The sequence below is a fragment of the Suricata suricatta genome, chromosome 12, assembly GCF_006229205.1.
Source record: "Suricata suricatta isolate VVHF042 chromosome 12, meerkat_22Aug2017_6uvM2_HiC, whole genome shotgun sequence".
Lineage (NCBI taxonomy): Eukaryota > Metazoa > Chordata > Mammalia > Carnivora > Herpestidae > Suricata > Suricata suricatta.
Window position 1 is genome coordinate 2297237 of NC_043711.1, and position 15255 is coordinate 2312491.

At 63.2% G+C, this 15255-nt stretch overlaps 1 protein-coding gene across 3 annotated transcripts in view; it reads left to right on the top strand.

Moving 5' to 3' along the window:
* Positions 1 to 15255, top strand: part of NFIC (nuclear factor I C) — a 56155-nt gene that overhangs the window by 39106 nt on the left and 1794 nt on the right. The window contains exons 4-10 of one of the 3 annotated variants that reach the window (XM_029916410.1): positions 879 to 953; positions 1486 to 1609; positions 2242 to 2366; positions 8100 to 8225; positions 9845 to 10029; positions 10610 to 10757; positions 12646 to 12731. In XM_029916410.1, coding sequence (XP_029772270.1) covers positions 879 to 953; positions 1486 to 1609; positions 2242 to 2366; positions 8100 to 8225; positions 9845 to 10029; positions 10610 to 10757; positions 12646 to 12731 — 869 coding nt within the window. The remainder of the gene's footprint in view (positions 1 to 878; positions 954 to 1485; positions 1610 to 2241; positions 2367 to 8099; positions 8226 to 9844; positions 10030 to 10609; positions 10758 to 12645; positions 12732 to 15255) is intronic. The other 2 variants (XM_029916411.1, XM_029916412.1) reach the window with 2 other exon arrangements.

Here is a 15255-nt window from a genome sequence, read left to right on the forward strand (position 1 = left end):
GTTCATGTACAAGTGTTTTAGACTCGCTGACGTTCCGTGGCGTCCCGTGCCCACACTGGATTGGGAGTCCCCGGAAGGCGGCCACTTGTGTGTCTCTAGTTCCCAGTGTCCCCAGTGCCCAGCTCAGAACGGGACACCGGAGGCGCTCGTAAATGCTTGTTCAGTAAACGGGTTCTGCCCGTGAGGACCTCCTAGGGGGGAAGTGCGGGAGAGGCCAGCTAACAGCCGCCCAGGGTCAGCCAGGGCCCCTGCCCTCTCGGAGCCAAACCTGTTTCCAAATCCATTCAATGGGTCTCAACCACCTTAGACCAGAGAGCAGAGAGGAGGGTCCCTCTTCCTTTGACATTAGGCACACCTGGGTCTGTGGACATTAGGGATTTTAACTGCCGCAGGTGGACCTTCCATTCAGCCTGTGATTCTGAGTCCCTGCTGTGTGCCAGGCTCTGGACTGGGTACTAGAGACCCTGGGGGACCTGGGCACACAGACATCCCCATGAGCACAGAGCTCCCAGAGGGGACGGGGACGGAGAAGGAGCTGCAGAATGGCGTGCGCTAACGAGTGATGCGAAAGGAGCAAGCCAGCCCTTCCGGCCAGATGATTCATACTCAGCCACACACTCCCCCCCCCCACGGCAGGGTGCGTGGCCCCCATACTGGAGATTAGGGAGCACGGAGGCTCATGGGCCAGAGGGGACTTGCCAAGATCATATACGAAGTGGCAGCCCAGCTGAGATTTGATCCCTGTCCCGCCTCCCCTCCCATCTTGCCGCAGGGCTGCGGGGGGTGGACGGGGTGACTGATCAGCCCCCGGAGTCTGGGTAGCCAAGGTGTCGAGGAAGGAAACAGACCCAGAGAGTCCCATTTTCTCCCTGTTCCAGACACCACCGACTTCCAGGAGAGCTTCGTCACCTCCGGTGTGTTCAGTGTCACCGAGCTCATCCAAGTGTCCCGGAGTGAGTGTCCCCGCCCACCCTGTGCTGGGATGTGGGGAGGGGAGGGGCTCTCACAGGGGAGGGGCACTGGAGAGGGAGAGGGGGCTTTGGGGTGGGGACTCTGAGGAAGAGGCTCAGGGACATCACCCTGCCCTACTCTAAGGTTCCTAGGAAGGGCAGTATGTAGCCCCCCCCCCCCCGCCTCCTGTTCCCTTACCTTCCTAATGTGCCTGCTGGGGACCCACCCACTCCCCAGACGCCGCCATCTGGATTCCAGTCCAGGGATCGTCCCTGCCCAGCTCAGCAGAGCCTGGCCTCACGGAGTGCTGGGCAGCTTGGCCACCAGCTCTGGCTATGCCTCTGCCTCACAGTGTGAGGTTGGCCTCTCTTGCTGGCTTCGGTCTTCTGACCCATAGAACGAGGACATTAGGAACCAGGCCAGTTAGGGGACGGAGTTCCCCAGTCCCCAGATGGCTCTCCCCACCCCTCCAGGGCAAACTGCAGCCCCAGACCTTGCGCCCTGTCTCACTCTGCTCTCTCTCACCCTCTGCAGCCCCCGTGGTGACTGGAACAGGACCCAACTTCTCCCTGGGAGAGCTGCAGGGACACCTGGCATATGACCTGAATCCAGCCAGCACAGGCATGAGAAGGACGCTACCGAGCACTTCCTCCAGCGGGTATGTGCCCTAGTCCCTGCCTCTGGGCCTTGAACCTCCCCCCCCACCTCCATCTGACCCCAGCTGGTTCACTCCTCTCCCTGGAATGCCTGTTTTCAGGGTTCACGTGGCAAACTCCTACTTATCCTTCAAAACCCAGCCCCAAGTGCTGCTTTCTGCAGCCTTGATACTCCACCCAGCATTCCCGCAGCCTTGAGTCCTAGGAGCCCAGCCCTTGAGGCTCCATGAGAATAGAGACACTGGTTCTTGCACAGATACACTGGGTAACCTTGAGGTGGTCACATTGTTTGCGTGGATTTCTACATCTGTAAAATGGGATCATAGTCCTACGAGGTTGTTCTGAGGTTTACGATAGGCCAAGTGTTTATCCAGGGTTTTAGTGCGCAGCCCCCCAGCCGGCCGTCTGCGCTCGGCCGAGCTGCTCTCGGCCACTGGCCCCAGGCGTTCCATCCGAGCAATGGGCAGCTTGAGACAGGTACTCCCAGAACCGGCTGAAGGTCCACGGGAACCTCGAAGTTCTCGCGATAGCACCCTCCCCGCCCTGCCCCCTATGGACCGGAAGTCGGCCCAAACTGCCCTACACCTTCGCGTCGCCGTGGTAACCGGCCCGCTCTCCTTCCCTCACCCTTTAGGAGCAAGCGGCACAAATCGGGCTCGATGGAGGAAGACGTGGACACGAGCCCCGGCGGCGATTACTACACCTCGCCTAGCTCTCCTACGAGTAGCAGCCGCAACTGGACGGAGGACATGGAAGGAGGTGGGGCTAGCAATGGGGGCGGAGCGGGCCTCGGGCCGGGGTTGCCGTGGCGGGAACTACATATTCCGGCAGGCACTGCGCGGGCGCCCGGGAGCGGGAAGCCCTGGGGCTAGAGCTGCGGAGCCTCCTGGGAGTTGTAGTCGCGCGGCTTGCTCGCCGCTGGGAGTCCGGACTCCCGCTCCCTGAGCTTCTCGGTTCCGTTCGGGCCAGGGAGGGCGGAAACGGTCCCTCCCGAGGCTTTCTTACCATCCGCCCGGTGCAGCCCCATCCCCGGAGGGGGGAGGGTCCCGACCTGCGACCTGGACTCGGTGGCGCTTCTGATCGGCAGCGCTCCTCTTCCCGGGGTCCGCCCTATGCCGCAATCTAGAGGGTCCCCGCTAGAGGGTCCCGAGCTGTAGAATGGCCCGTCACCAGGGTCCCCCTGATGTTACGAGATTCCCGTCTGTCTCCACGGGCTCGGCCTCCACGCGATCCCAGGTCTCCCGGAGCCCCGTTGCTTTTCTCTGAGCGTCCTTTTTCGGGGACAGAGGCTGGTCTGTCTGTCGTCTGCCTTCACAGGGCCCTCCCCAGAACGGGTCTTGTTCTGTAGGGGCGGCATTGGCACAGGCGGCCCTCCGGGGCGCGCTGGCTCCCCAACGGCCTCCCCCGAAGGCCTCCCTTCCTTGGGGTCGCGTCTCCACCGCGGTTCTCCTCCTGAGAGCCCGAGCTTCTGCCCTCCAGCGAGCTGTCCTCGGGGCTGCTGGGGAAGTCACCCTCAGGGTGGCCCACACGCTTGCCTTGTCCTGGGCGGGGCAGCTTTGGAAATGCAGAGATCTTCAGCGGGGTCTGTGCCCCAGATTTTAGAAACATCTCTCTGTTCAGACCCTTACCCCTTCAGAAGGGTTAACCCAGTCCGTCCCCCCCGCCCCATTATCCACTGGTTGCCAGCGTGGACTCGGCTCCACCGGCCAGTACGGCCTCTGTTGACCGCTCTTCCCGGAGCCTCCGTTTCCTCATCTGTAAAATGGAGTTAATACCTGCACAACCCACCTAAGGTTGTCGTGGGGATTCAATGAGTGAATACATTTGGCGTTCCCCTAACAGTAACCTTAGGATTTGTTTCTTTGTTCCCTGCTCTTTGGTCCCCACTCCTTATTCCTGAACGACCAGCTTTCTTACAAAGGTCTGTCTATACGAAGACCATACGTACAGGATTACTGGAAGCATTACAGTTAAGAGGGCAGATTTCAGTGTCAGAGACACCTGGGTTCGAAATCCCGCCCTGCCATTGTGGGCTGTGTCACTTTGGGCAGGTGACTTAACTTCTCTGAACCTCAGTTTTCTCAGCTTCAAAATGGGATTGATGAGATAAGTCTTCTTTCCTGGAGCTGGAAGGCGTAGAAGGCGCATAACGCAGCCGTCAGGCACGGGAGTGCCCGGGGCCACAGGAGAGTTCCTCTCTCGGGTCTTATGAAATCCCCATGTCTGTGACTCGGGCTCCAACAGGTCTGGTTGTGGAATCTGAGCCCCGGAGGCTCCCAGACCAGGTACCTAACTTTGGGAGGACACGTCTGCCTAGAAGGCTCTAATTTATGGGTCAGTGTCTCTATGTTTCTCTCCCTCCGTGGGCTCCCCACTGGCCTCTGTAAAGATCTGGATTTAATAAGCTTTATGTTTGATTGTGAGAAAACCCCAAAAGGACAGTGCATTTCTCTCCAGAGTAAACATTCAGCCTTCAGCAGCCCCGAGCGTGTGCGGTGAGCGGGGCTTGGGCTCCCGCCTCGTGCTCCAGTGAATGTAGAGCATTTTAAAATGTTTGTTTATTTATTTTGAGAGAGAGAGAGGGAGCGCTCGCGCAAGCATGAGCAGAGGGGGCAGAGGGGGGAGAGAGAGAGAATCCCAGCGGGCTCCATGTTTTCCGCACTGAGTCTGAGGCACAGCTTGCACTCATGAACCGTGAAATCATGACCTGAGCCAAAATCAAGAGTCCAGTGCTTACCCAGCTGAGCCACCCAGGAGCCCCCAGTGAATATGGTTTTCATTCCCCCCTCATGGCCCAAGAGACCTGCTGGAGCTCCAGCCTTCATGACTGCTTTCCAGCCAGCAGGAAAGAAGGGTCAAGCCGGGGCATGACCTTTACCTTTAAGAATAATTCTCAGAGGTGCACCTGCCTCTTCTGCTTACCTCTGTGCCCCTGAGTTTCTCCTATGGCCACACCTGCTGCAGGGGCTTCTGGGAAATGTAGTCTTATTTTTGGCAAGTATGTGCCCATCTCAAATTCAAGGGTTCTGCTACTAAGGAAGCGGGTAGGGCAGATATTGGGAGACTCTTAACCTCTGCCCTGCCTTTAATGATTGGGAACCCGAAAGCGCCTCTCGTTAACGCTGCGATGGACAAGACTGGCCACATATAAGGCGCATCCTGTGTGGAGGTGGAAGGCAGCCTCTGTGATGCAGCCACGGCAGCCCTGGAAGGAAAAAATCATAGCCTTAAGTCTATGGATTAGAAAAAGAGAAAGGATGGAAATAAAAAAACAAAAACAAAAACCTAGCTTTCAATTCAGGAAGCTCAAAAAGAGAGAAAAAAAAATTAAACAGAAGGAAACGTTCGAAAGAGTCACTGGAGCCTGGTGTGAACTTCCTGCCCTGAGCGGGAAGCGGCGGCAGCGGGGGAGGAGGACGGGGACACTCACACCCCCTTCCGGTGTGCCACACGGGATCTCAGGGCTGGATCTGTCCCTTCTGGTTTCCATTGGTTGCCTCAAGCGATGGCAGACTCGCTCCCTCCCGTGGGACCCTCAGTGTGACCCCAGCTGTATGCGGGTCTGTGTCCTGCAGCTGCTCCCAGCCTAGTGGGGAAGATGCACCCCCCTCCCCCCAGCCCCTCCTCTTCCTCTGCCCCCCCATCGGCTCCTCCCCCTCCCCCACAGTCTCCTCCTCCTGGCTTCCTCCAGCTTCCCGTCTAGACAGCCCCCAATTAGCTGCTCATTAAGGGGGTTAAGCTGATTAGAGCACCCTGTCCCTTCCTCCACTCAGGCCACAAGGGCTGAGCTCAGCGGACACCCGGACACCCGCCTCTCCCAGCATCTACACTCCCTTACCTGGGGGATCGGGTCACCCCCATCTGCCAGGCCTCACACCAGCCTGAAGCCTTTGCCCTCTCTGGGCCCAGGTTAGCAGCCTTTTCTCATCCTGGCCACCTCCTCCCGAGGCCTTCCCTGATTACCCCAGGCCAGAAAGAGGGCACCCTCTGCTCCGCTCCCAGAGTGCTTTGTTCCTGCTACTCCTGCAGGGGGCGGTGGGCCCCCAGCCAGCAGTTAGTGTGCAGGGTGAAGGCGGTGGCTCCCTTCTCTCCTCCGTCACGTGGAGGGGTGCCCCCATCTCTTCCAGAACTCAGAGGGCAGGAGGGGTGCAGAGGGAGGCCTGTGGAGTTACAGCCCCCCCACCTCTTGCCTCTGTGGCCTTGGGTCAGCGACCTCCCATTAGGCGTCAGTCTCCACATCTGTGAAACGGGGGTAACTCCTATACCCCCCGCACGGGCCGGATGAGCATGACGGGGGAGCAGGCCGAGATGTGCCCTGCCGCCTGGGGACAGGACAGCTGGGGGGAGGGTGCTCCCGGCACGGCGGGGTGGCCTGGGGCCATGGAGACCCCAACATCGACTAGAGTTGGCCCTGCGCAGGGGGCGCATGCGCAGACAAGGGCGCTCCCGCGGTAGAGTCGGTGCTCCCGGGTGGGCACACGTGGTGAGCCAAGGGGCAGACACCAGCCGGGGGGACCTGCAGGCGTGGATGTGCCCAGATGGGGACAGACGCGGTGCTGGGATGGGGACACAGAGCGTGCGAGCCGGGCGGAAAGGGAGCGGCTCACACCCCGGGGCCGGACGGGATCCCGGCGCGTCGTGAGCAGGTGGGCGCGTTCCGGCGTGTCTGGTGGGCAAGGGGCGGATGTCCACACGCGGGAAATCACACTCGGGGTCCTTCCTGCAGGGCCAGGCTCCCCCACTCCCTCCCGCCCGCCCTGGGCCCCCCAGGCTGCATCTCGGGAAGCTCTAGAAGGGCCTGCGGAGATGCGCAAGGGGGCAGGATCCAGCCGGGCTATTTCCATCCAGGACAGGCTGTTCTAGGAAATCCTCCTAAGTGAGCATCTGCGGGCCCCAACCTCATTGCCACCAGGGCCCCCTGTCGCCGGGCTGTGCTCACGCCCGCAGGGCTGACCTCGCCTCCCTCGCCATCCTCCGCCCACCAGCTCCTCCGGCCCCCTCGGGACAGCCTGGGCCTCTGGCTCCGGAGGTCAAGTTTGGCCGCTAGGCTTCCCGGTCCTGCTGACCAGGTCCCAGACACCCTCACTTCCAGCGCCATGGACGCAAAAGCGGTTGACGGCTTTTGTGTCCCCGGGGGGCTGGTTCCCAGATCACAATCACCACCAGCAGGACCCAGCAGTGTGGCTGAGGGGACCTGGGGGGGGGCACCGCAGGAGACCCTGCACCCTCCGACAGCAAGCCTCAGAGGAGGGCAGTGACCGTCACCAGGGCCACTCTTCCCAGACGTGCACCCGGGGCATGGGGGGTGGGGCGGGGACACAGCTCGGCCTGCTGTGCCCAGGGCGCCTGCACAGGGAGTGACCACACGCAGCTCCACGGGGTCTCGGTGGGTGCATTTCAGTCTAACATTTTTTTTAACCTGGAATTGGTTGATTGATTAATTTGAGAGAGTGCCTGCGTGTGAGTGGGGGAGGGGCAGAGGGCGAGCGAGAGAGAATCCCAAGCAGGCTCCACAGTCAGCACAGAGCCCAGCTGGGGGCTCGACCCCCCGACCCTGGGATCATGACCTGAGCCGAAATCAGGAGTCATACGTTCAACCAACTGAGCCCCCCAGGGGCCCCCAAAATACGTTTTAAAGTATTTCTAAACATGTCCATCCTCAGTCCCCATTTCACATAGATTCTGGTTGCCTGGATGGAGCCGGCCTGGGACTCTGCCCTCTCTCATCCCCAGCTCCCCCTTCTGGAGGGGGACAGGGGTGAGGGCCATGGGGGGGGCCTCTCCTGTGTGCTGAGGCCCGGCACGTGCCCAGCACGGCTGTGGCCTGTCCCCATCACGACAGCAGGGACTCCTGAGCGCACCCATATCACCCCATTCATTAGTTCATTATCTCATTCACTCAGTTGCTCATCGAGGAGGGTGCCAGGGGCTGAGCAGAGGGCTGTCAGGGTCCCTGAGGGCCAGCGCCGCCCCGGGTAGCCAGGGGCCACTGTGAGGCCGTCCACACAAGAGATCCCAGCAGGCCAGCGAGCGCCAGGCCCTGGTGTGACCGCTGTGCGTGTTCTGTCCCCGAGAGGAAGGGTGTGTCCCGACCCCGGAGAGGAGGAGGTCAGTAGGTGCAGAGCCCCTCAGGCCCTCTTCTGGCTCCTCCCAGCTCACCCCTGCGTAACAGGGCTTTCAAACGGCCCATCGTCTCTGCCTACCCTGTGGGTTCGGGTACTTCCAGAGGACAGGCAGCCTGGCTGACTACGTGTCTCTGGAAGGAGAGCAGGCAGGGACGAGGCTGTGACATCAGGGGCCTCTGTTGGCACGAGGCTCCTTGTTCCGTGGGCCCTGTGACCGCGGGCAGCCCCTGTGTCAGCTGTGAGCCTCGGTTTGCCCCCCCGCCCCGGACAGTGGGCCCCCAGCCCCTCGCCCACAGGTGCTGGGAGAAGGGAGGGCAGGGGCTCTGGCCACCTGCAGACCTGTGACCCTCTGGCTCCACCCCTGCAGGCATCTCGTCCCCGGTGAAGAAGACAGAGATGGACAAGTCACCTTTCCACAGCCCGTCTCCCCAGGACTCCCCCCGCCTCACCAGCTTCACCCAGCACCACCGGCCTGTCATCGCCGTGCACAGCGGTGAGCACGTGGGCCCCGGGCAGGGCGGATGGCCGGGCCCTCCGATCAGGCCCCTCCTTCGGGCGGGGAAGGCCCACCACCATCTGACCGCGGGTCCTGTCAGTGTAGCCCCATGCCGGGCAACAAAACCCATGAGGTCATAGTACAGCGCGCCTGGCCCTGGCTCAGGCTCTGGGGCCTCAGTTTCCCCGTCTGTATAGGAAGTGGGTATACAGTCTGGGCTTGCCCGTCACCCTGCTCCCCTACCTCACGCTCAGCCCACAGGGTGGGGTGGTCATGGAAGGAGACAGAAACACAGGACACACAGGCCATACAGAGGTGCCCCTGGCCACACGGACCAGAGGCCTCACACGCGACCGAGGGAGACCAACTCGAGCAACCACAGGGCATGGGCTGCGCCAGCCACGGGGCACCTGGCTCTCCTTTGCTCACCTGTCACCAGGGGGGCTCCTAAACGTCCCCCTCCCAGCACTGTCTTTAGGATGAAATGAGCTAAATTGTGGTGAGGGCTTGCATATCGCCATTCTAATGTGGGCACTTTAGCTGCACGGAAGAACGGTGCAGTGGTGTGGACCAGGAGTCGGCAAGCCAGGCCCCCGGCTGCCTGTTGTTGTCAATAAAGTTTTATTGGTGCCCGGCCATGGCCGTCCATTTATGCACCGTCTGTGACAGTTTTCAGACTTCAGCAGCAGAGTCAAGTAGCCCCAAGAGACCGAGGGGCCTGAAAAGCCAAAAAGACTTACTCTTTGGTGCCCGGAGCTAGAGACAGAGGACAGGAAGTGATCAGGTATCTTCGGGGGTGATGGGAATGTTCCAGAATTACAGAGTGAATACACTAAAGGTCACCGCATCATTTAGAAAGAGAGAGACGGGCAAACAATATGCAGGCACGTCCCTCGGCCGCGGGCAGGAGCGAGGCGCCCTCCCCCGCCGCCACGCGGACGGACCCCGAACACACGACGCTCCGGGAGGGAACCCGACATGCGAGGCCATGCGGGGTGGGAGTCCACATGCGTGACCGTCCGGAACAGGGTTGTCCACGGATGGGAGGGGGCTCCTGGTGGCCGGGGGAGGGGGTGGGGGTGATGGGGACAGAGTTGGTTTTCGGGATGGTGTAAACGTCCTCTGAGAAATTGTAGAAGTGGTTGCATGGTCCCCAGATGTGCAAAGAGCCAGTGAACTGTGTGCTGGAAGAGAGGAAATTTGACAGTATGCAAATTATACCTTGCTGTAAAAAAAAAAAAAAAAGCACCGACCACCGGGCCCTTGTGGAACGAGCTGCCCGGGCCCTGGGTTGGGGGGGAAGGCCGTGGGGCCAGACCCTCCCCTGGGTGTCCGGCCTGCTGGCTGTGCGGTCGGAGGGGCCGGGGAGGACTTAACCTCTGACAGCCACCACAGCAGCCGCTTTAAAAACAAAAGCAGACAAAATGGGGGTGATAACAGAACCCCACAGGCTTACGGTGGGAAATCATCGAATTTGGGCTTGCGAGTGACCGCAGGGCTGGGCGGTGGCGGGGCTCGCTGGGTCCCGCTTATTTTTATGACCGAAGGCACCGAGATGCAGGGAGCCCCCCCCCCCCAGCCCAGCCGGAGCCTCCGGTGACCTCCCGTCTCCACAGGGATCGCCCGGAGCCCTCACCCCACCTCGGCCCTGCACTTCCCCACCACCTCCATCCTGCCCCAGACGGCCTCCACCTACTTCCCGCACACGGCCATCCGATACCCACCGCACCTCAACCCCCAGGACCCGCTCAAAGATCTCGTGTCGCTGGCCTGTGACCCGGCCAGCCAGCAGCCTGGACCGGTGAGTTTGCAGGGGGGAGACTTGGGCCCCAGGGCCGCCTGCCCACACGTGGCCCAAGGTGACGGCTTCCAGGGCCCTGGCATGGCACCCGGCTGTCCCGGGCAGCCTCTGTTCCCGGCGGCTTTGCAGGCGGCGGGGCCGCCTTCCCTCGTCCGACGAGCTCGGAGCCGGGCCAGGTCGGAACCGAGGCTCCGCTGGGTGTCGGAATTGACAGCACGCCCTTTGCGCCCGAGCCCAGCCCTGTCCTGTGGCTGCAGCCCAGGCCCGCGGTCGCCAGACGCTGACAGAAGCTGTTGTTGGTCCAGGGCGCTGGGGGCGAGGCGGCGGCCACTCGTGAACGTGGGGAGCGGCGTGCGGACGCACCCTCAGGCCGGGCGTGATTTCGGGCGAGGTGACATCTCGTGGAAAGAGAGCAGCTTGAGGCGGCGGCGAGGGGTCCCCGGTGCCGCCGCAGGCCTGTGGGCGTCCACGGCACCCACCAAACTCATGCCGGCCATGGCCTGGCCCCGCTGCCCTCAGGCGCCCCACCGCAGGGCCCACGCGCGGCCGCCTTAACCGCCTGTCTCTCTGTTCCCCCCAGTTAAATGGAAGTGGTCAGCTCAAAATGTCCAGTCACTGCCTTTCCGCTCAGATGCTGGCGCCCCCGCCCCCTGGGCTGCCGCGGCTGGCGCTCCCCCCTGCCACCAAACCCACCTCCGAGGGAGGAAGCACGTCGCCGACCTCGCCCTGTAAGCACTCGGGACGCGGTGCCCGTGGCAGGGCGGGTGTCCCTGAGGGCCCCTCCCCCCCGCCCGGGGGCAGACCCGGCCCACCGGGTGCTGGTGAGCTTGGTGGGTCCCCAGGTGGAGGCCCAGTGGGCGAGAGGCAGCCTTAGGGAGCGGCAGGAGAGGCGGGGAAGGGGGGAAGCGGGGGTCCCCGCGCGCCCACTCCCCGCTAGGAAGTGCCCTGCTCCGGGCGGCGAGCAGGGGGCAGTGCGAAGACCTCAGGGTGGCGGCCCTGGGGGCACAGGGAGCCCCCAACGCCTTGTGTTTGTGGAAAATGAGAATTTTGTTGTTGTCTTAGAATTAGGACCGTTCACGGGAAAACTGCGGAGTTCTAGACTCTTGGGGGGAAAAAAGCAGCCAAAACAGGCCCAGCTCCTGCTGCTGGTGACCCAGGCTGGGCCACGCCTCTAGATGGGACAGCTCCCCTCTTGACCCCAGAAGGCCTTGAGTTGACTGCCTCACCTTCTAGAACTTTCCGGGCCGTGGATGTGGTCCCAGGTGACAGCTCCCTGGCCCCTCATGCACCGCCAGCTGGGAATCGGCTCCCAGAATGCACTCCCAGGGTGCGGCCATCAGCGGTGGTCCTGCACCCAGCCTCTCCCTGGACCCCCTGCAGGCTGCGGGGCCGCCCACCCTCCTCTGAGCCACCCAGTGAGGCCGACTCGGTCGGTATCCCTGAGCAGATGGTCTCAGAGCCCCAGATCCTCAGTCTGGCCCTCACACGGCCTCTGAATGGCCTTTTCCCTTCCCCCCGCAATGAGGTTCCTCACCCGACCTGAGCAGGAGGGGCCGGCCGTTCACCCCGTCCCCACACGGACACCCTGAGCCACCACATCCATGGGCTTCCGGGGCCTGGGGCAGCTCCGGGTGCAGCCAGGCCTCCCCGAAGGGCTGCGTGCGGTGCAGGGCGCTGGATCTGAACCCCGTTTCTGCAACTCACTCCCTGTGTGTCTTCGGGGAAATGCCCTCCCCTCTCTGAGCCTCTGTTTTCTCAGCTGCAAAATGGGACAGTCACAGAGCACCCCATTGTGGGGCCGTGGGGAGCGAGTGGAAGGGACAGATCAGGGAGCAGAGTCGACGCCATGGCAGGCGCAGGGTGGAGAGCAAATACACTGGGAGGTCCCCACCTCACGTGTCTGCTTCCTCGTCTGTGCAATGGACTCATAATCCCGTTTGCCTGATCCAGGCCACTGCGGGTTAGACGGGACTGTGCCCGGGTCCTGAACTCCTTCCCCTTCTGCATCCGGCTGGATCTTCCCTGCAAGTCCAGCCTGCCCCCTCCCCCCGGCAGGCCCTCTCCCCAGAGCCTCACGCCTCCCATGTACCCCACCCTGCCTGGTACCGCCCAGGGACCGTCCCGCCTGGGACCCGGGCAGCCCTGGGTCGTGCATTACGAACTCGCCGAGAAAACCTAGCGGGGAGGGGGCGGGGGGAATGAAAGGGCACACGCCAGTGTGTGCTTGTGCGCATGCGCAGGCCAGCGGATGCCCGGCCTCCCCCGAGCAGCCTCCGAGAGGAAAATTAATAAATAAAGCGCCCTCAATAATTCATGCGCCCCGCACGGGCTGCAGGCCGCGGGCACAGGGCGGCGCACCCTGAATAATTCACAGGCGGTTTCTGATCATGAATCTTTCATCTTGTGCCGTCCCTCTCAGCAGATCCCCCGCCTGTGGAGCCCCGGGGCCCGGGACCGCGGGCTTTTCGGGGTGACCTGGATCGGCTGGGGAGGGCAGCAGCTCGGCGGCGCTGGGTGCGAAGGCCGGCTGTGTGACCCTGGGCAGCGGCCACCCTCTCTGGGCGCTCCTGCACAGCCCCGCCGCTAACGGGCTCTCGGTCTCTCTCCTCCCCGCAGCCTACTCTACGCCCGGCACGTCCCCTGCAAACCGTTCCTTTGTGGGATTAGGACCAAGGGATCCAACGGGCATTTATCAGGCACAGGTAGGGGCCGAGAGGCCGGCTGATGGGGGGCAGGGAGGGGCAGGGCAGAGGGGCCTGCCTGGACACGCAGGGAGAGGCAGGCCGGCTGGTCCCCTGCCGCCCCTCCAGCTGCACCCCGGGCATGGGGGCCGGCTCCCCACACCCTTCCAGGGCCTCGAGCCCACGCCCAGGGACGGTGTACTGCCCCAGACCCCGCATGTCACCTCCCAGCGGGAGACACTCAGCACAGCTGCTGCGAGGCTGGGCTTTGTTACCGCCCCAGGCCCGTTGGTACAGACGGGAAGACTGAGGCCCGAGGCCCCACGGAGGCGGGGCGATCTGCCCAGGATCACACAGCACGTCAGCCCAAGCTTGTACCCGCCCCCAGCCCATGTCCCCTTCCAGGCCGCTGGCCGGAGGGACTGTGAGAAAGGAGGGCAGAGGGTAGCAGTGGACTCTAGGACGCCAGGGGCAGGTGGGGAGACTGAGGCAGCCCCTGGCAAGGGGTGGGGACTCCCAGGAGAGCATGCGCACCCCCACCCCAGGCTCCAGTCCCCGAGGCAGAGAGGGGAGGAGCAGAGGCTGAGTGGGCACTGCCGCAGCTGCGCAGCTGTGTGCGCAAGGGTGGGGGAGGGGCGTGGGCCGCAGAGGGACCAGAGGCTCAGAGAGGAGGAGCCAGTTGCCCTAGGCTGCACAGCACTGGGGGGCAGAGCCGTCCAGAAGGAAGACCGGTGGCTGTCGGCTTCCCGCAGGGCTGGGGTCTGAGCCTGTGCCGCACGCTGGCTGGGAGCGTGTTGCCAGAAGTGTTGGGGGCGGGGGGGCGGGGGGGGGGAGCGGCTGGACCCCGGAGACCCTCCCACCAGGTGTGTTGTGGGGAGGGCCGCAGGGTGTCAGCCCCAGGACAGGCCCGCAAGTGCCCAGATGCACAGAGAGAGCGGTCTGGGGCTGCCCGGCGCCTCCCACCCGCCAGAGCCACAGCATTTGTGGGACCCGGGGGCCCCCAGGGGTTGCTCCAGTGAGGTTCCTCATGGTAGCCACGCCCCCCATCCTCGCTGGACCAGAACCAGAATCTGCTATTGAGGGGGGCTGGGGCGGGGTAGGGCCGGGGGACTGTATGGGGAGGACCCAGCCATCGCCCTCCCTCCCTGCCCAGGCCTCAGCAGTGAGGGCTCACACCTGGCTCTGCTCTACCCACTCTGAACCTCTGTCTCTTCTTCTGGCCTTGGACGCCTCCCAGGGAAGAGCCTTTGAGGGGCCTGGAGCCTTCGAAGCTGGACCCGTTTTATCTGGAAAGGGCAGGGGCAGGTGGAGACTGTCCCACATCCCTTCCACGGCCCCCACGTATTCCGTGTGCTTCGGCCAGGATCCAGACAGGGCTTACTGGCTCCGCCCCCCAGAAAGCTGCGGTGACTCCAGGACTCCCTGCTCTGGGTTTGGGATACCCCATGAGCCCCCCCCTAAGTCCTGGCGTGGATACTCGCGCCCCCGAGGGCTCCGGAAGCCATGCATTTCCTCCCCCCTACCCCACATCCCCAGGGGGAGGGGGAGATGTCCTAATTGCTTCAGAAACCAAAAGTAATGAAAGTGACAGGGAGGAGGCCTTGTCTGCCTGACCCCAGCCCCCTGCTGCACCCCCCCCCCCCCGCATGGGGGCCTGCCCCAGCAGACGCCCTGGAGGAAGAGGGAGGCCTAGGCAGACTAGGGCAGGACTTTGGTTCCCCCTGTTGTGCACTGGGCCCTACTGGGGACCCAGAGGTGGAGTCCAGACTGGTGTGGAGGAGCCTGGGGGGGGGGCCTCCAGGGCCCTGCCTGGGCAGGGGGGAGCTGGCCAGTGGAAGAGAAGGTCCTGGGTCCCCAGGCAGGGGACTTGGCACTGACAAAGGCTGGAAATGCCAAAGAAACTGCTTGAACTTGTCCTGAGGGCCATGCGGAGCCATGGAAGGGTTTAAAGTGAGGGAGGGGGATGACCAGGTCTGGGAGAGAACTTCCTGAGACGGGCCTTGGTGGCGTGTGTGGGACATGGAAGGGAGGTGCCAGATTGTTGGCAGACCCCCGAGGTGAGGCCCGCGTCTGGGTGAGCAGGAGGGCATCCCTGGGAGAGACCCTGCCCACGCTGCCGCTGGCTGGACCCCAGATCTCTGGGCTCGGGACACCCCAGCTCCCTGGTGGGCTCCAGCGCCCTCTCTGCTCCCTGCAGACCCCGAAGGGAAGGGAGGGGAGGAGGAAGCCATGAGACCCTGCCCCCGCCTCCTGCAGCCCCGGTGCAAGGGGCTCAGCTCCGAGGCCTCTCATTTCTGACGCCGTCAGCACTTCTGCGTCTGCCTTCATTACTCCTGGGAGGTTTGCTTTCCTCTGGCCCCCAACCCCCAGTCCCAGCCTGCCGAGGCTCCTGCCTCAACCCTCCATCAGCGCCCCTCCCTCTAGTGCCCCGCCCCCGGGTCAGTATCCCTTCCCCCCCAATATTCCTCGCTAATATCCACGCCCCCAGCCATGCCCCTCCCACTCTGTGCGCCCTGGTCAGTTCCCTACCCTCCTCATCTCCCCC